This window comes from Nomia melanderi, chromosome 11 (assembly GCF_051020985.1).
Source record: "Nomia melanderi isolate GNS246 chromosome 11, iyNomMela1, whole genome shotgun sequence".
NCBI classification, from domain to species: Eukaryota; Metazoa; Arthropoda; class Insecta; order Hymenoptera; family Halictidae; genus Nomia; species Nomia melanderi.
In genome coordinates, this window is record NC_135009.1 from 5,545,362 (window position 1) to 5,565,238 (window position 19,877).

General features: G+C 32.4%; 3 protein-coding genes across 13 annotated transcripts in view; 1 reads left to right on the forward strand and 2 right to left on the reverse strand.

The window, feature by feature from the left end:
- Nucleotides 1–19,877, forward strand: part of LOC116435221 (uncharacterized) — a 136,759-nt gene that overhangs the window by 10,069 nt on the left and 106,813 nt on the right. For all 11 annotated transcript variants that reach the window (XM_031994586.2, XM_031994587.2, XM_031994588.2 and 8 more), the window contains exon 2: nt 1,064–1,465. In XM_031994586.2, coding sequence (XP_031850446.1) covers nt 1,234–1,465 — 232 coding nt within the window. In that variant the 5' untranslated portion in view covers nt 1,064–1,233. The remainder of the gene's footprint in view (nt 1–1,063; nt 1,466–19,877) is intronic.
- On the reverse strand, nt 7,158–10,022 carry LOC143175063 (very long chain fatty acid elongase 4-like). Its single transcript, XM_076372006.1, has 4 exons — nt 9,779–10,022; nt 8,908–9,179; nt 7,860–8,162; nt 7,158–7,350 (listed from the first exon to the last, which is right to left on the reverse strand). Exons 1-4 carry the CDS (start codon nt 9,822–9,824, stop codon nt 7,177–7,179), a joined length of 795 nt encoding a protein of 264 aa, XP_076228121.1. The 5' UTR covers nt 9,825–10,022; the 3' UTR covers nt 7,158–7,176.
- LOC143175062 (very long chain fatty acid elongase AAEL008004-like) lies at nt 10,155–16,891 on the reverse strand. The gene is made up of 4 exons (XM_076372005.1): nt 16,665–16,891; nt 16,000–16,271; nt 14,776–15,078; nt 10,155–14,195 (listed from the first exon to the last, which is right to left on the reverse strand). The coding sequence occupies exons 1-4, from the start codon at nt 16,708–16,710 to the stop codon at nt 14,022–14,024; spliced, it is 795 nt and encodes a 264-aa protein (XP_076228120.1). The 5' UTR covers nt 16,711–16,891; the 3' UTR covers nt 10,155–14,021.

Here is a 19,877-nt window from a genome sequence, read left to right on the forward strand (position 1 = left end):
TTTGTTTATTTGCAAGGAATATTTGTTTAAAATGAGTTTTCATTTGGTTTATATTTTCTCTGGCTTTAGATTGTAACTTCTGTTGAGAGTAGAGCGCTAAGTCTGCTGCAGAACTTCGTTAGCCTCTTATTAAGACACACTGTATACAGCTGCCGGAGTCGCTAATTATAGTAAAGCATCAGTCGTCCCAACTTCTTGGTCCTTTTTGCCTCTATTTTCAAACTTTTATATCAACACTTAAAATCGTTCGCTTAATTAAACCTTTCAGCACAGAGCGGCAACTGCCACGGAGCACGATAAATACAGTTGACTCTTGAATAACTGTGGTTTAGGGCGGCGATTCATCTGTAATTGAAATTATCCTATCTAAAAAAAACTTCGATTTTTCGAAATTTTAACGAGTCTAACTTGTTTTGTACTTTTTAATTAAAGTTGAAATACTTTCTTTATTTTTGACGACTTTAGAAACAGTGTATCTTACTTTTGTTCACTGTTTTTTAAATCTTTACAACAGTTTGCATCTGAACATTCGAAAATATCAATTAGGCCCACTAAACTAGGAACTTAAAAATAATAGAGAAATTTGTAATAGACGCATTATCTTCTTTAAGACATTCTCCAAAATCATTTTCCACGATAAACGTCTCAATAAATTCCACAATTAACACACAAACAATAATCATACCTGAAAACTTGATTCTTCGCAAAGTTTATTATCCCGAACCGTAAGACCCGCGAAGAAAAACATTTTTAAGCGTAGAAAGAACTCAATGGACTACAAGTATTGCCTAGCGAATTTTCAAAATCCCAAAAGGAAAAAATTATTAAATTCTCGGACAGTGCAATTAATGTCTAATAAATGTCACATGTACTTTCATTGCGAGTCATAAGAGAACAAAAGCAAGTGAAATAAACTGATGCAAAACAAGCGCGCAATCAGCTGGGAAATGAAATGAAAACATTCCCGTATAACTAGACCCGTATTATTCAAGGATCAACTGCACGCGAAGCGCGAATCATACACGAGCGAACGAATATCGAAGTTTTGTGCTCGTTCTTGCAGACAACGAAACAGGAAGGAGGGTAACGGAAAGAGCGACCGGGTAGAGGAAAGAAGTGGAGTATGAGGGCCCCGGAGGAAAAACGCAAGGCACGTTCACAGCTCGGCGAAGCGGTTAATGATTGGGAGTCACCGAACACAGCTGGCCACGTTCCTGTCGCCTGCAGCTGGAGATGAGTACGAACGAGGTGAACTCGTCGACGACGACGACGTTGACGTCTTTGGCGCTGTCGTCGTCGCCGATACTGGACGCCGCGGCCGAAGACGAGGAGGAGCCACCGACCTTGGGCGAATCCGGCGGCATGGATCTGGTGAACGGGCCCAATCCGTGGCTTCCGGCGTACGGCTTCCAGCTGCAACATCATTCCCATTTTCAACCCACGCACGAGGATTTACGGGCTAATGGTTTGTACTGTTACCATTTCACTTTCTCTTCCTAGTTAACAATGCACGGCCGTGCACTGTGACGAATCCACCAGCGATCGCTAGTTTAGCTTATTAACAGGTTGACTGCCACGAGAATTTTTAGCGTTTTGTGTATGTAGGTATTGTCTGTTTAATATTTCATAGGATAGGTAAACGGTAATAGAAATTATTAATGGTTTGGCGTCATTGTTCTTTAATTACACTGTTATGTAATTACTTTTGTTATTGGATATTTTCATTCGATGTCCTTTTATTGCAATTGCTTTCAAACAATTTGGAAACGCTGGTTATCGATTATCGTTATGGCAGTCAATGTGTTAGCCTCTTGTTTCATAGCTTCAATCAGAACTCGGGATGAAGGTTTGAATTTAATTTGACTGACATTTATATTGTTCCCTTTACAGTCTATTATTGTTATTGGGAAATTCTTTTTACGTTCTAATATCATACTAATACAAAAATTTTCTTTGTTCACACGCACTAAGTGAGGAGATATTTTCAATCACAAGTAATTTTCCGAGCAATGAATAAATTGAATTTAAAATTGAAACTGTAGAAGCTTTGATTTATATAGATATATGAGTAGCGGAGATTAATCGCTTCCAGTTTTGTAATTTTCTGGAAAATAATGCACAGGAATTTCATTTAATTGGAATTTTTTGTGCCACACGTAGCGGTATCCACATATTTAGACTAATACATAACTTGTTTTGATAATGTCATTAATTTTATTCGAAATTTATGTATTGCATGCATATTTTCATTTTTTAAATAAAGTTGCAAAGCAATTTTATACATTGTTTGTAATGCGCTTTTTAAATTTTGTAAATTTCAGCATTTTCTATACGATTGCATGATTCTTTTAAAGGAACATAGAATTTTCCTTTTATTTTTATGTTAGTAAAACTTCGTTAACGATATATTGAAAATTTGAGTCATCTTTTGCAAAATAATTCGTAAAAATTCGTATGAAATACGGAGAAAAATGTTAAATAAATGATTTGTAGTCTCTTTTTCGCAATTGTGGATAAAGTAGTGAATAACGCATAGCATACGAGATGGCACGCATTCTAGGTTTCTATATTAGAAATTGTATCACGCTTTCATCATCTCTGACTGCTCTGCATCTTCAGTAAGAATATTCGAAAAAAGTGCGATACATTATCGTAATATATGCCGATTTCTCGAGTTCTATTTCACCGTAAGACAGACTTACTTCATAGAGATGAATCGTCTGAGTCACGAACCAAGAATATTCTTCTATCGTTATATCATAATTTTCTGTTTTGTTCCGCTTGAATCAATTAGAGATATTGAAACCAAATATAACCGCACGCTCCTCGTGAACAGATAAAATAGTTAATGTGTGAACTTTGTGACGACTTCTTTTGTTCATTACCTACTAATAAAATGTTTCTAATAAAAACTATTTAAAATTAAATATTTAAAAAAGAAATTACACAATCCGCCTCGAATAATATTTTAACATTCGCACACATAAGTTTGCATAGAAAGAACCAAAAATGAGATAGATAAAATTGATAGTAAGTATATCTAACCTTTTTCAAGTAAAAAGAACATATAGTCAGCAAAAATTTAACGTTCAATAACTTTTAATTTTCAATGCCCGTTAAGATTATAAATATCAAACACTGATTTATGATGTTGCATAAAAATTGCAAGAGAACTTCTATTGATATTTTATTTATTCAATAAATTTCTATAGAAGCACGTTTGCAATTTTAATAATCGTACAAGAAGAAGTCATGAGTAGATTTTGGTCCATCTCGTATTTTTATAGTATTGAAATACGAACGGGTGGTTCAAGTAACAAAATAACAGAATCGATTGTAGTGTTACAACGAATTACAGAATTCATTTGCTGCAGTGTCACCGAGAGTCCTTCTGTTAATCTACACACTACATATTGTCGGAAATTTGTATCATTACCGTAATTTCCATCGGATAGAAAATGACGCGGGTTTTGCATACAGATCGCTTGTTAACAACCAGACTTAATCTGGACTACTTTCTAGAACCGTGGGCGAGCGTGTGAGAGTTAATGAAAAGCTATAACCTGACGCAGGCTAGCGGGGCGCCGGTCATGCGATTTCCATTAGCGTGGAAGACGCGCTAAGTTCGTCGATATGTCGCCATGTTAAGATTTCCGCAAACTTTCTTTCAAATCTGGAATGCGGTTTGTCGGTACAAATTTCCACATGACTAAGCAATTATAAACTTACATTATCTGTTATTACTATTTTCTGTTGTTCAGTTGACCGAGTTTCAGTTAGAAACCATTTTACACGCATCAGTACATTAAAATATGTTGTTTTATGATTAATTAGGCTATTTATAGAGAACTGAATGGACATTTTTATACTCTAAACTGTAGAGTCTAAAGCAATCAATATCTTTGTTTCTAATTAGTTCGCAATTATTAATTCGCAAATTAATTTAAATCCTCGAATTTATTTCTACATAAAGTAAAGCTAGACTGGCGATAATTATAGAATTTTTTTTACACAAGCTGTGTTTTTACCAATTGATATTTATGTAAACTGTGCTTATTGATTTCGATGACGGTTTATTTAAAAAAAGATGCCTAGGTATTGTTAGATTCCGACTGTAATAAATTCAATTTTTCTTAGATGTCGATTTAGTATTTATAAGTACGATCAATACTTCGAAATGGAACTAATATAAGCATTGCCAATCTATCCTTTCATTTTATGGAATGAGGAAATTATCAGTTCTTATTTCGTATTTTTGTTATAACTTTATTATAACGTTTATTGTTAAATGTTATAATGTTTATTCGATATTTCCTTCTTGTTTTCATGGATACAATATGCTGGTAATTTGTTATTCCGTATAGTAATTTCAACAAATACCGGAGAAAAATATGTTTTCTGAACGAATAACATAAAATCATGTACAAGAAGCACTGAGTAAATTATTCATAATAACGGCGGAGGTATTTTTTACCTCGTAAGAAGAATACTGCTTATAAAAAGTACCGCGCAAGTGGATGAACAGATCTAAGGTGGGCGGAATCACAGGAATATTCAGAATCTTCCTCATCAGTATCATAGATGGTCAATATCTTTATCCAAATAATGGTTTCAAAGAATGAGAAACAATTATTCAAAACATCTGGTTATTGTTTATTAAATTTAGAGATGAATTCAAATTATACAATATATTTTTTACCACAATAAATCTGTAGTTTATTCAGGGTTTTATCGTGTTCTGAAAAATATAAGTACCTCATTAAATATTCTTAGAAAATTTATTATAACGAGAATTAGAGAATCCTGTATGCAATAAATGCATAAAATTCACGTCAAGTGCTGAACGTTTTTAAATAAAATTTGATTAAACTGCTTTATCCTTTTTTTATCTCCTGTTTCAAATGAAACAATTATTTCAATTATGATTAATGGGACTTCATTGTCCTAATGACTTATTAAATCTAAGACAAAAGAGACAATTTTCTGATAAAATCTTTTCTCTACCAAATAAACATATAAAATGGAGTAATCTAAATTGGTCTATTAAAATTTGCAGCCTTTTAGTTATCGATACGTTTCTTCCTTAAGTTCGAAAACTATAAATATGCACTTAATTTCTTCAACTGCGCAGGATTAATGCGATCAGAGCAATGTTATGCAGGCTGGATAGATCAGCGATTATTTTTGTGCAAGTCGATGGATTATTCACGTCCGCCGGTTGCGGAACGAAACGGCAACAGGCGAATGCAACAGGTGGTTTTATTCCGTGATGTTGCATCGCGGTGCGTGCCTTTGCATTTGTGCAAGGCAAATTGCGTTCCTGGAGGACGATTTGTTCTCACAATCGTCATTAAGTCTAATCTGTCCATTTTAATAAAAAAAAAAACCGAATAACCCGTCCACTCTAATCTCGGGGAAGGAACTCTCGTTTTATCATTTTTGTAACATATGCAAAATTTTCGGAATATCGAATTGGAATGGATTTGGTGTATTTGTTAATGCTTACATACACGGAACTGAACAGCATTTAATCCTGATACACTGATCGACTCGAATAAATTAAAATTAACCTTTATTTGCAATCAAACGTTTCGTTATAATTATTATAATTTATTATTTTAATTATTATGATACTTCAGTTGGGAAAGCTATAATTATACATAAAAAATTGAATTTACCAACCTTTGATTAAATATAAATGGACAGCGAATTATTCCACGTACTGAAAAAAATAAGTGTAACACGTATAATCCATTTTCTTCATTTGAACATTATTTATGTAATATTTAAATTACAATTTTTTATTAGAAAAAAACAGTGAAATACTTTTATAGTTATCGTATACTTGCCGACTTTATTACCTACTACCGGTTTTGTTATTTAATGACGGTATTTTTAAACATTCAGTTTCCATGGATTAATAGTTATCATATTTTCATGTTTCAACTATTCTTCTGTAGATTCCGGTATAGGCAGTTCAAAAGAACGTCATTTATTTCACAGGAGTCAATGATAGATAAAAATGCCATACAAATTGTTTATATAACGTCGTAATCACGCGGAAATTTGAACAAATATCACATGATTCCGTTTACGTAAATTATTCTAACCAATGGCTATCGGTCATGTAATTGGTTTATTGATCCGTCGAATCGAATCGAACGAATCATTTTATAAAGAACCACGAGGACACTTCGTTATTCTGCGTTAACGTCACATTAATCAAACCGAAGCTTGAATCATGTGCATTTCATTCTTGATTTATTCATCTGTTACGCGGCATTTGCGATGAGCTTGAGTATTCTGTAAAATCTCCGATTTTTTGCAAACCGGTTCATATTTTCCTGCATACTATATCAGGAAAATCCGTAATAAATATGTAACTATGTAACATGTAAAAAATGATGAATTTTAATAGATACACTTTTTAATTGTTCTTTAAATTTTCCAAGATAAATATTTTTTAATTCGTTAATCACAAAAGAATTAAAGAAAAGATTATTTCAATTTTCAAAATAGAGTATACAATTGAATGAACTTATCACGAAAATTTCTATATCTCAGTAGGTTTCCCAATTATTGTTGACAGAAAAGTTCTTTAAATATAGAGTGCTGTAAATCCTGAAAAGGTTAAATTGCCCACGTACATTTTGCACTTTTTGCTAATGGAAACTTACGAAATTCTACATTGTACGCAACAACGGAAAGAGCTGCGCTCTCGTGGCGCTGGATTGCAATCATGTAGCGTTTTAAGGCGCATATACACTGGAGTCGACTTCAGTAGCTTTAAGCTATATCTTCACTTGCTTATAGTAATGTTTGTGTTATTTGCATTATTCATTAGTATGTGCATTACAAAATGACTATACTTCACTACTTAGAAAAATAATGTTTAATTAAAATTAAATTTAACATTTGATAAAAAGACTATTTGAACTTTCGAATATGTTTGTATACTTTATATACGTTTATTATATTTCAGTATCTATGCAGGAAATACATGTAAAAGAAATATTTATAGAAAAATAAAAATCTTTTTGTATTTATGAAATACAGGCAACAAATACATTCAAAAATAGTTAATAAAACTGTCCATTGATCTTGACGCAAAACGATGACATTGATGACCTTATCACGGATCTTTTAAAATAATTCCATCTGTCACTGTTATTAATTTTAATCTTCATTCTTCTTAATTTTCTTGTTCATATAATTAATTTTGTAGAAGTTACAGAATAAGCCGAGATTAATTAACACATCCGTAATCATAATGATAGCCGCAGTCTCTGTTCCAGCACAACCAGGAATGAATGATTGCATCATGTAGACTAGCATAACCAGGAATTGTATCTATCGATAGGAAAAAAGTGATGAAATGTCAGAGATAGAAAGAATCGTTTTATAATACCTTGAATACAAAAATATATTTTCTATCAATTGACCTTTCACCCGTTCGTTAATTTACTGAGATTATTCTTAAAAGTCCTAACCAGTCTGATTAAACCTCGTAGATATATGGAAGTTGTGATTTTATATCCCATAATAAGACAAAATTTCGACTTCGATATCAAGTTGTCAATGAATTCTTACTTATTATTCATGGAATTTTAATATTTATTTTCATTTTATTTTCTTATAGAAAAATTACATCTTTTTCATTGAACACTTTATATATAATGAAGTATATACCAAAGTGTCCTTCTTTTTCGATTATTAAAGCCTGTATTTCGATACACATCTGAGTTAAAATTCGAACAGACATTTCAGTCCACTCAGTAAATGTATTAAAAGTAATATTTGGTAATATCTTTTGATTCGGCAGAAATGAAATTTTATTTAAGGATATTTCGTGTACTTACGATTTGGGACAAGGTGACCATTGGCTTGATTGGTGCCAGTATTTTCTGTATTTTTGGTCCATAGGAGGACAGCAAGTAATAAGTATACATCAGTACGTGTATTCCGCAGTTCAGTCCGAAAAGCGTCATGGCATAACCATTGGGAAAGTATTTCACTGTTAACCAAGCCACAAATACCGTCGAAACGTGGTGATATAAGTGTAAGAACGAAACCTGTCGATCTTTCTTCCTGAGCACGTAGAGGATAGTCTCGATGTAATCAATAACTTTTAAGCACAACAGATACCATGTAATTTGAGCCATCTGTAATCATATTATTGTTTGCTTAATTCATTAAATTAACATAATTATTTCTTGTTAAGCAAGAATTGTTCTTATTGCGGAATATTACAGATGGTTTCTTTTTGTTATCGTGGATTGCTGAAAATGACGTCTTTTAGTTATTAATGATTCAAAGCTTGTAAAGGTACTGAAGAATGATTAAAACATGAAATTAAGTAAGTTTTCATTATGGTATTGCTAGTTGAATTGATTAGTGTTTATGTGATGTTCATCTAGGTGTTAGGACTTATCGCTTTTTACCGCACTATGTCAGTCGGAAAGCACATCTTAATAATAGAACTAAGTAAATAATATATATTACAGTTAGTATTATTCTTTTATTGTATGTCACAATATTCTTTTTATTAGTTGCGCAACAAGTACACTTTTCCCGAACGCTATTGTATAGAAATGAGACGATCATAACTGTAATTAAGACTGTAATTATGTTTTTGGACATTTTATAGTTTTATTCTCTTATTATATATATATATAATATATTATATATTGATGATGAATATATATTAAAATCCAAATATTAAAATTGTTTGGAATTAGTGTAAATTATAACTACAGTCAAGGAGGCTTTATGCGGCAGAGAAATTGTCAAATATTTTATTGTACCAAATACTGGCCAATAACACGGTTGCCACGTATGCTCAAAGTCGGACAGCGAGTAAAACTTACTACTTATTTGTTAGTATAATGATTAATTTCTTGGTCATACCTTGTACGCGTTGCGGCTGTATGTGTAATCCAGTTTAGTGCAGTGCATAAATCCATCGGTGTACCAACCGGCGTCAAATGTGTGATATATTAACAGTGCATTTGCTATAATCTGGAATACATTATAGCCGAAGATGAATGTTTTGAAAGAGTACGGTTTTTTATCTTTCATGTATTTTGGGCCATAATCCAGAACGAAGTACAAGTACAGAGCCGACATAAGGGTTAGAGGTATAAGTGAAGTTATCATCGTCCAGCTATTTGTCCTCCCATCTGTCAGAAATTAATTGAAAATCAACATTTTTTAATTATTGATTTTTTAGTTTTATGTATATTTCAATAACCGTGTATGGCAAAATACATCGATATATTAAATACATGTGTTATATGTGAAACAAGACTTTCTGAAACAAATCTCTGGTAAAATCTCTTGTATTTGCGTACGAGATTTGAGCTGCTATTTTTGTTTACGATGTTATTTATGAAATACTATGTATGTAAGTTAAATGTAGCTGCATCTATTGAGAAGGATTTCAATACACGTGTCATGATTATTACGTAATTTATTTTGAAATATTTTTTAAAGGAATAATCATGCAAGAAAACAGCGAAAACATATTCCCCTTCATTATCTGTAAATTGTTCGTCTATACATTATTATTAATTTTAAAAAGTTTTGTTTATCTGTATTTTTAGAAATAAAACAAATATAAAAAACTGCATTATTTATGGGATGACCGAATAAAATGATTGGATTAGTTTCCAGTACAGAAATATTTATTTTTATCAATGATCAACAATGGTTCTTCTCCGCCTTCCAAGCCACTGTTTTTCATTTTATTCTGTTGATGTAGTTATGCCTTATCACCTACCTGCAAGCTCTGTGTTGTAGCGATGATAAATCTCCGCCAAACTCATGATGACAGTCAGATGCAACTAGTTCTATAGAATATGTATTTTAAAATTCTTTGGATTGTTCAATTAACATGAAATATAAATTTCTCCTGTCGTTCTTCTTGATCTCACAAAAATATCTGTGCGTGTAAATATCTCTTCACTCTTACATATATAGGAATAATCACAGGAGACGATTGACAATCTTTTTATACTACTCGACAAACGACAAACTGCGCCCAAATTCAATCACGCTCACCATTTATACTCGCATCTTTCATCTCACTCACACATTCCACACATTCCATAACTTGTCCGTTGATCTAAAGGGGCAAGTGCGGCAAGGGGACACATCCATGTGTGATGAACGTTGACTCCTTGGTTTCGGCCGCTTTTGTTATTGGCTGATTCACATAAACGAAGATTGTAAATAAAACACAATACGACAAAGTGAGATGCACTTAAGGGTCAAGACACTGAGAGTCGGGACTTGGAAGCGATGCCGCATGCATCAAATAAACACATAAAAATAACGGAAATATCAATTTCATTAATATCGATCTTATATTCTCAAACGTAGTACCAGTGAATTGTAGAACTTGTTGTGATTAAAATAAGTCTAAACACGACGTAAATCGGACTAGTTTTATCGATTTTAAGAAAGTGAATTTTTAATTTTGTTAATTACATTATGCTGGTAAAACTAGTACCGGTATTGAATAATTTATCAAGTGCTCGCCACACGTTTGTACACATCAGCATTTACAATTTAGTGTTTTGAAATCAGTCTCACATTTGAGAACGGGGTAATAGTATATGAAAGAAGCCTATAAAAAATATAACGGGTAGTAAAATATTATACGTTGCATTTAAAGAATCGGCGACAGTGTCCTTATCTCCGTGAAAAAGCAAACTATAAGGAACTATACAGGGTGAGGCAGTTAAAACCGGCCTCCTGAATAACTTGGCTGCTATTGGTAATGGGAAAAAATGTATCAAGCCAAAATTATTTGGTATCAAGGGATTGATCATTCGATGTTACTAGTTTTTTGATAGGTGGAGGCGTCAAGGAGATATGAAGGTCATCTCTGTTTTTTTAATTGGAACGGTATATTTTTTTACTTACATTCTGATAGAGTATTTCAAGACGAATACAATGACCTATTGGGAAAGTCATTCGTAGTCCGAGTTAAGCCAATTATGATGGAAAATAGTTTAATTTGAGGAAATGGTCGAAGACTTCCTTGTCGTCTCTGGTTGTTGATATTACTTCATTTTTGTCTCGTAATCTCTTGTTATGGGTCATTGAATGGAGATAAACATCAATCACGCTGTACGTTTTATCTGTACATACTATGATTAGTCGTTTATGAGAATCTCTGGTGGCCGGTTTTAAGTGCCTCACCCTGTATAATTATTACATTGTACTTTTGCTCTGATGTTATTGTTAATGATATCAGTTTTTGTAGCACTACATTTACCTTGTGTAACATATAAAATTTAATTTATCATATAAATAAATAAGTAAATGGTCACATTATTTCTTAATGATTATGATGAATGATTGGTATATTATCAGTTACAAAAATAATCACAAAATAATCAATTACTGCCGAACTCTGATTCCGTAGAATCGTAAAATGTTGTATGTAACATGGTCATGAATAATATAATAAATGTTTTTTCTTTGTTTTCTTGTTACGTAATTTTCTCGACTGAATGAAAGCGTGTGCAATCGCCGTGAATTTTTTGTGAGAGAGTAGCCTGTGAACTAGGTTGCGGTTGTACCAGATGCGTATTCGGACGAATTGGTTTTGACGAACTTAAGGTCGTTTTCATATGGCGATACTCGTATTTCGATCAGAAACTGAAAGGGTTCAGAAAATAACTGTTCGAAACTGTTATATATCGGTTTCGATTGAAACAGTTATAAAGAACCGAAATAAAATTATATCTTATTAATTACATCGATTCCATGACTGTTATTTCTTTTTGTTTTACATTTCGATTCTATATTTCGGTACTGCATTCGTTTCAAAACCGAAAATTAACAGTTATAGAACCGTTACATTTATTTTACTTCGTCATAAATGTTTCAAGAACTAACACTGATATTACAACTGTTTTCAATCCCTAATTTCGATACACATATATGATACGCATAGCTTTCATGTGAGTAACATTATTTGTTTTAGTGTTCTTTTTGCTACCCGTATAAGAAAATATTGGTCTGAACGTTTCCTTTGTTTAACACGTTGATTGCCACGGTGTCACTGATGATCGGAGCTTCCAAACTGCTTAAAAACAATTGCAATAAGGAAATTGATGTCCAATAAAAATATTTAGTAACACAAGTATACTTACATAATAATGTAATATAAGTACTGTGATACTAAATCTTTAATCATTATTTCTGATATTACTTAACTTTGTTATGACAGGGTAACTATAATTAGGAGAAACGCTCAAAATTCTCAACGTGTTAATGTATATTCGGTATCCATCATATGCGTAACGCGATATCTGTATCGTTATCCGTCCACGCTAAAACGTGATGTTACAGGCATCGCTGCAAGCGATGGGTTGAGTCTTCTAAGGTTTCACTCGGTGTTACACTCGATCAGAAAGTGAAAAAGGTTCAAAGCCATCGTTTGTAGCGATACCTGCATTACTGGATATTTCAACGAGTATGGAGGCCCTCATATGAAGGCGATCTAATACCTAATAAAATATGTATGCACAGTATGTATGTTACACAGGACATAAGTTCCAAGAGTTTCCCGCTACGGTTTGTTTGTAATTTTGATTGGTTACGTATACCCATATTGACGAATACTAAATTAGTATCGAAAATGAAATGAGAAAAGGTGAAAACTGACCAATTAGATCCGCATTCCTTCCAGGGCTCATTTGCTGCGCAACGAAGAGTACATAAATTTCTAAGAGTGCACACATAAGCTACTCACAGGCTAAATCGATGAAGTTCATTTTTATAATTTTCTGAGATTTTAATGCAAAATCATTTGATTGATTACTATTTTTGTTTTGTATGCAATAGATTTCCTTAATAATTGTTTTAACGTCTTGAGATGACAGAAACTTTTTTGTGCACGTAATGGTACCTTTGTTTAAAAACCAAAATGATTAGACCAGTAAACAGTGTTTTGTCGTTTTTATCGATTGTGTTGTGTGATTCTTTATTATTATGCTGCAATTTATCTAAAAATATGAGTTAGATTCTGTAACAAAGGTATACGATAGTCTTCATCGATTTTTCTACTCTTTGTTTGGTAGACTTAATCAAATTGGCAAATAAACGGTTCACATGGCGGTCTTCAGATGTTTAATTATCAAAATGCCACTTCGTCCGAACATGCACCCAATATAATCACAGCCTTAACAGTTTGGATGCGTTCATTCTGTTACCGCACGGTATTATGCAGTTATGCATCGTGCTACACCCACATACCAACTAGGCGACACTGACAGCGACTTGGACGGGTTAAGCGGTTGTTTAGAAGCGACGAAGAATACAAGGTGTGGTTACGCTTTGCAAAATCGTAACCGATCATCTTTTTCTTCTTAAACTGTGTAACCATCGATTGGACACCGAAGAACTTTTATTTCGTTGTACGAGAAGCTCGTAGCGATTTTCAAATAAAGAAAATCACGCATTTTAATCTTATCATTGCTTACAACTCATTTGTTGTTATGTTCATGTCGAACCAAGCTTAGCCATTTTTGGTACATAATAAAATTTAATTTTTACGGTAGAAAGTAATTTCTTCCAAATTATTGTATTCCGATGGCTAAAATTTTCTTTTTATTTAGAGAATAGTAATATAAATTAATTGACAAGTTGCTCTTTTTGTTGAATCTCTAATTATATATCATTAATCACTGTAGAATCATTAATTCTGTATAAAAACATGTATATATATATATATTTGTTTTCTCTCCGTTGATGATAAAGAATAATTAGACGTATACAATAATTGTAATAGAAATAAACAATAGCAATTCACAAATTGTTCTGCGTTCCGTGGTAAATAGAGATCATAACATTTGAACGCGTTTGTAAATACTCTCCTGTGTCATCGATATCTTGAATTCTTTTTTACATAGAGTGAGTTATTAACATTTGTTACAGCCTTAAATGGCTCGTAAACCGTTTGTCATATGTGAATGTTTCAAACGCTTTTCTATTGATTGTTATTAATTTTAATCTTCATTCTTTTTAACTTTCTTGTTGGTATAAGTACGCCTGAAGAACTTGTAGAATAAGACGAAATTAGTTGCCATATTTGAGATCATAATACAGGCTGGGAGATGTGTGCCGGGACAGCCAGGAATGAACGATTGCATCATGTACACTATCAGTCCTACGAATTGTATCTGTTGGTGAAAAAAGAAGAATTATGAAACTTGTCACAGTTAAAATTTCAACTGATAAGAATAATATCTCTACATTAAAAGTCCTATATAATGATAGTTTTTATCTTTAATCATTTGACATTTCACTCGTGCGTTAATCTATCCAGATTATTATTAAAAGTTATATAGACAGTTTGGTTAAACCTGATAGATTGTATTAAAATTTGATTATTCATGTTGAGATAAGACAAAATTTCAGAGTGGGTTCTATATTAAGGTGCTAACGGATTAATAAGTATTATTCTTGAATTTTAATTATAAATAACTGGAAAACGAGGGCAACATCGCAACTGTTTGTTCTATTTATTTTCTTCCTACTCTTTCGTGGGAAATCACGTCTTAAATTTGATTGCTGATCACTATACATTCAGTATATCAAAATATAATTTTTTCTTTTTCAGTTATTAAAGCATTTATTGCAATATGCGAATGAATTAAATTGCAAGGGGACATTTCAGTCAACTAAAGAAATGTATTAAGAGTAATATCTGATTATTTTGACTGGGAAAAAATTGTATTTCGAAGCACTTCGTCTATTTACCATTTGAGACAATGTGACGAGTGGCTTAACCGGTGCCAGTATTTTCTGCATATTTGGTCCAAAGGAAGACAGCAAATAATAGGTGTACATCAGTACGTGTATTGCGGAATTCACCATACCGACCGTCATGGCGTAGCCATTGGGATAGTATTTCACGATTAACCAAACCAAGAACACCGTTGAGACATGGTGGTACAAATGTAAGAACGAAACCTGTCGTTCCTTCTTCCTGAACACGTATAAGATAGTCTCGACGTAATCGATGATTTTTATGATCAACAGGTACCACGCTATGTGAGCCATCTGTAATTATATTATTGTTTACTTCATTAAATTAATTAATATCATTATTACTGACTCTAAACTAATATAATTAATTTGTGTAACTTAAGTAAATAAATAATTTTGATTATTAGTCATTTAATTAAAAAAATTTCTGGGGCATTAAGTAATTATAAAAACATAAAGCTAATAAGTAATTTGTGATTGTGGCGTTAATAATTAACAGTTATCGCTTTTCAACGCATTATGTCGATCTGAAAATACGTCTTAATACCAAATGTAATATTTATTATTATTTAACATGATTGCGCAATAAAAGAAAATGAATACAATGAGCGGAAGAGAAGCAGACACATTTGAATAAGCTGCTGCGAACGTAAACAGCAATCGTGCAATGACAAAAATTTCAGTTTCAGTCATTTTAGTCTTACTTTTTTTAAATGTAGTAGCACCAGTAGTTTATTGAGATTCTTTTGGTTAAAGTGATTCAAAACTCGACGTAAATCGGTCTAGCTTTATCGATTTAGAGGAAATGAATCATTAACTTGGCAAAACTAGACCGATTTACGTCGTATTTGCATTCATTTTAATGAAAAATTTCAAAAATCCATCGGTACTACATTTGAGAAGGTAAAGTTAAAATTACTGCAACTGAAAATTTCTTCATTGGATGTTTACATTTGACGCATGCGGCATCGCTTTGAAGTCCCGCATCTCGACCCTCAATGTTCGACGGACTGTGTTTATCCCGCTTCCGCTACTATATACATTTTTTGCCTTTGTCAGACTGTGCTCGAGTCAATTTAGGGAGCGAAAGGCTATCCTCCTCACGAGAATTGTAACGCTAAGTCCTAAAATTTTTTAATTTAACCGAGCATCACTTAATGCCTGGGGTCTGACAGCAAGTGAAACATAGTGTAATGATTAATTTCCTGGTCATACCTTGTACGGATTGCGATTGTATGTGTAATCCAGTTTAGTGCAGTGCATAAATCCATCGGTGTACCAACCGGCGTCTAATATGTGATACACTATCAGTGCATTTGTTACAATCTGTGCTACATTATAGCAGAAGATGAATGTTTTGAAAGAGTACGGTTTTCTGTCTTTCATGTATCTTGGTCCGTATCCTGTGACGAAGTACAAGTACAGAGCTGACAAGAGGATAAGAGATGTAGGTGAACCTATCAGCGGCCATTTGTTGGTCCTCTCGTCTGTCAAAAATTTATAGAAAATTAATGTGTATAAATTGTACCGAGGAAAATCTTATACGAATTAAAAAAAAACTTTCTAAAATTTTATAAGAATTTAAAGAATCTAATATATCAGTACTGTAGAACATACTGTTGATGTCCACGGATGCTACAGATTCTATTAAGTTGACATAAAATGATATTTGATTCGTTGAGTAACACATTAATAAACGACATTTTATTTAACTTTAGTTCAGAAGATTAATTCACAGAAATTCAGTGAAATATCTTACTTATACTCGGGTTGTCATGTTTTTTTTTATGATGTTAAAGAAAATAATTAGACACAGATGTGCACAGATTTTCATTTTTCAGACTGTTGTTTTTTGATTTGATAATCGCGTTATCACCTACCTGCAAGCTCTGTGTTATAATGATGATAAATCTCCGTCAAACCCATGATGACGATCAGGCGTAACTAATTCTTTAGTGTATGTATTTTGAGACTCTCCTGAATCACATTAAATTAAAGTAGAATATATATTCTTCTTGAGGTCTTTCTTGGAGACTGGATTCAGTTAAAAATCTCTGCTACGAACACTGGTTTGGTAGGGAGAACTGTGAGGCGCAATATCTTGTCGTTCTTATATATACGCATGAATCGTGTTATTATATCCATGATCTTAATCGTATTACTTGACAAAAAAAAGATGCTTTCAAGTCTGTTCCATCTGCGTTTTGCGTAAGAACTTCATCTGTATAAGTTCGTAATCGAAAGGAATTGATATTCAGCAGTTTATGTATAATTGGCGATAGCAATTTATATCGAGCACCTCCTTTATGTGCTGTTATTTTGTTGATAACACGTTTACATACGTATCCCGACGTTTATACATAGTTTCGAAAATATTCGCACACGCAGGACTGGGGTAATTGTATATGGAGAAATCCACCCAGAATATAAAGAAACATAATTTCATTTAAGGCCATCGTTTCGAGAAAATCTGTATTTAAATTTTATACTCGCTGTACGAGTAATAAAATATGACACATTATATTCTGATAACTGGTGATTATTAAAAATATCGAAGTCATTTTTTGCGTTATTTATCTTTATTTTCGTGAAAAATACAATTTTTTCTTTAGAAGTTGTAATATAAGAGCAAACTTATTAAATCCGTAATTGAAAGAATGGCCAACGAACGTATGCCGGCATAGTTAAGAAATAAGCGGTGCAATAAGGTCAGGAACAGGGATCATACCTGTCGGCAAAAGAAAACTGATGGGCGGGAATTCTGAAAGATAGGATATATCATTTTATGATACTTTTAATACAGAAATATAATTCTTATCAGTTGACACCGCGCTTGCGTGTTAACCTATTCAGATTATTATTGAGGGCTACGCAAACTGTCCGATTAAAGGTCGATTCACATTATCTATTCAGACACGGAACGGTTACCGGATGGTTCACTGCAAACATTCTGAAGATCGAATCATGTTATATTTTCAGACACGAACGATTACGGGACAGTTCCGCTCAGAGAGACTATTTTTATAGGAAACGAGATAAGAATGTTTATAATGTGAGTCTAGTGAATAACTAGGCTTATAACTTTCTTGTTATCAAAGGTAGGGCAGAAATTATATGTTGAAGTTTTGCATTGTTCAATTAGCTCTATCATTTTGTTATTTAATTTCTTGCAGAAGTGCATCAATGCAGTTGTAAAGTGCAGTTACACATTTTTTTTTTTAAAGAACTAAATACACAACTTTTCTATATAAATTAATTTTTTTTTTACATTTTGAACAAAAAGGTATTAGAGACATATATCGTCAAATGTTACTTTATTTAACTTTGCCTTAGAATAAGTCAGTAGTGTTCAATTGAGTTACAGAGTGGAAACGAAAGTGCTTATAAATAATAAAAAATATTATTCATAGTACATTCAGGTTGTTATGTTTCTGCTTATGTCGTTAGTTATAAAATGTTACATACGTGTGTGAAATATAAGTGTATCTATTGAGAGGAACGTCGGTACATGCTTCATGAATATTACGTATCTTGTTTTAAGACGTTTTTACATGAATAATCGCATAAATAAGCAGCAGAAAGTTGCAGAATTATCTTCTTACATATTATTGAATTCTTCAGTACTGTTTGCGATATTGGCAGTAATATCACTGGTGAAAAGAAATCATATAACACTGTCACAGTTCTTATTTAATTATCACAGAGTTCTGTTTCTATAAAATTATCGATGCTAGCGCTATAACAGATAACTTGTTTAATAGACAATTTATGTGGCAATAATTATTGTTATTGGTACATATAAACTGTACGGCATCAGAACCGAATTATCAGTTAATTTATATTGTTATCTCGAAAGAAACATATTGAAAGTGGAAATTGTTTAGTTTCTAATGTAAGGATTCTAAACTTAATCAAAGATTGAAAATGATACAACTTCGTCTTTCAGACCACTATCTTTCATGACTGGTTATGTCCTATTACTCATCTACAGAGTCATAATTACGATCAGGTGGTAATTGTTTTATATTATACGATTTAAGATTCTTCTAATTTTAACTCATTATGCAACTGAAAATGCAGTTTCACCTTTCTTGGAAACACAATCTGATTAGAATCGTTGACTATCATTGTCTATCGCTGTGGAATAGCTGCGAATGTGAATCTAAGCATTGTGTCGTCTTTATATGTATACTGAACACACGTTATTACGTGCATAATTTTATTCATTTACTTGTGCAGAAAGATACTTCGATATTTTTTTTTGTCTGTATGTTCTTTGTAAATTCTATTTATAATTGATATGAAATAGTTCATCATTAGATAAATAATATTGCATATCAAGCCACTCTTTTACATATTGCTATTTTATTGATAATGTGCTTCTAATACGTATATCCGCACATGTGTAGTATATAATAAATATATAATATTATATATAGCCTATAAAACGTATGCAATAAATAGATAATAGAAAACTAATCATTACATTTTAGTGTGTAATAATAAATATTATGATATTATTTCAATTGAAATATTGTTGCACATAGCCAACAATTTAAAAGCAGTGTTGTTCAGTTTTATGTGCAATATTGTATCGTACTCCTCTGCGTTACTGTTTTTTCACATACATAATATGTACAGTTTATTTTACCTTAGTTTAATTTAGAGCAATAAATAATTCGTGGAATCTAGACAAATGGCTATGGCAGTCTCACGTTAGCAACTTTCAGGAATCATAGTATCATAGTTTTGCTAATTTGATGGAAACTGGTATTTAAAACTTATTTTAGTGATGTCTCTCAGTTTCGGTAGTTGTTTAATTCCTTCAAAAATGTCAATATAATAATAACCTTTTTATTCAATTTCCTTTATTTTTCTGAGAGGTGTAAGTCCTTTTGTAGAAGTTGTAGAATAAGACGAAATTAATTAATAAATTCGTGATCATGATGGCAGATGCGATCTCCGTGTCGGGACAGCCGGGAAGGTACGATTGCATCATATATATTATCAGGATTATGAATTGTGCCTGTTTAAGAGAAAAAAGTACGATCTATAAGAACGGTATTATAATGTATTATTTTATGATAGTTCAT

Coding starts and splice junctions, on each gene's coding strand:
- LOC143175063 (XM_076372006.1), bottom strand. CDS start 9,824: ATGAGTTTGGCGGAGATTTATCATCGCTACAACACAGAGCTTGCAG. Junction 9,180..9,778: donor CTACAACACAGAGCTTGCAG/GTAGGTGATAAG, acceptor AATTTCTGACAG/ATGGGAGGACAAATAGCTGG. Junction 8,163..8,907: donor ACAGCCGCAACGCGTACAAG/GTATGACCAAGA, acceptor ATATGATTACAG/ATGGCTCAAATTACATGGTA.
- LOC143175062 (XM_076372005.1), bottom strand. CDS start 16,710: ATGGGTTTGACGGAGATTTATCATCATTATAACACAGAGCTTGCAG. Junction 16,272..16,664: donor TTATAACACAGAGCTTGCAG/GTAGGTGATAAC, acceptor AATTTTTGACAG/ACGAGAGGACCAACAAATGG. Junction 15,079..15,999: donor ACAATCGCAATCCGTACAAG/GTATGACCAGGA, acceptor ATATAATTACAG/ATGGCTCACATAGCGTGGTA.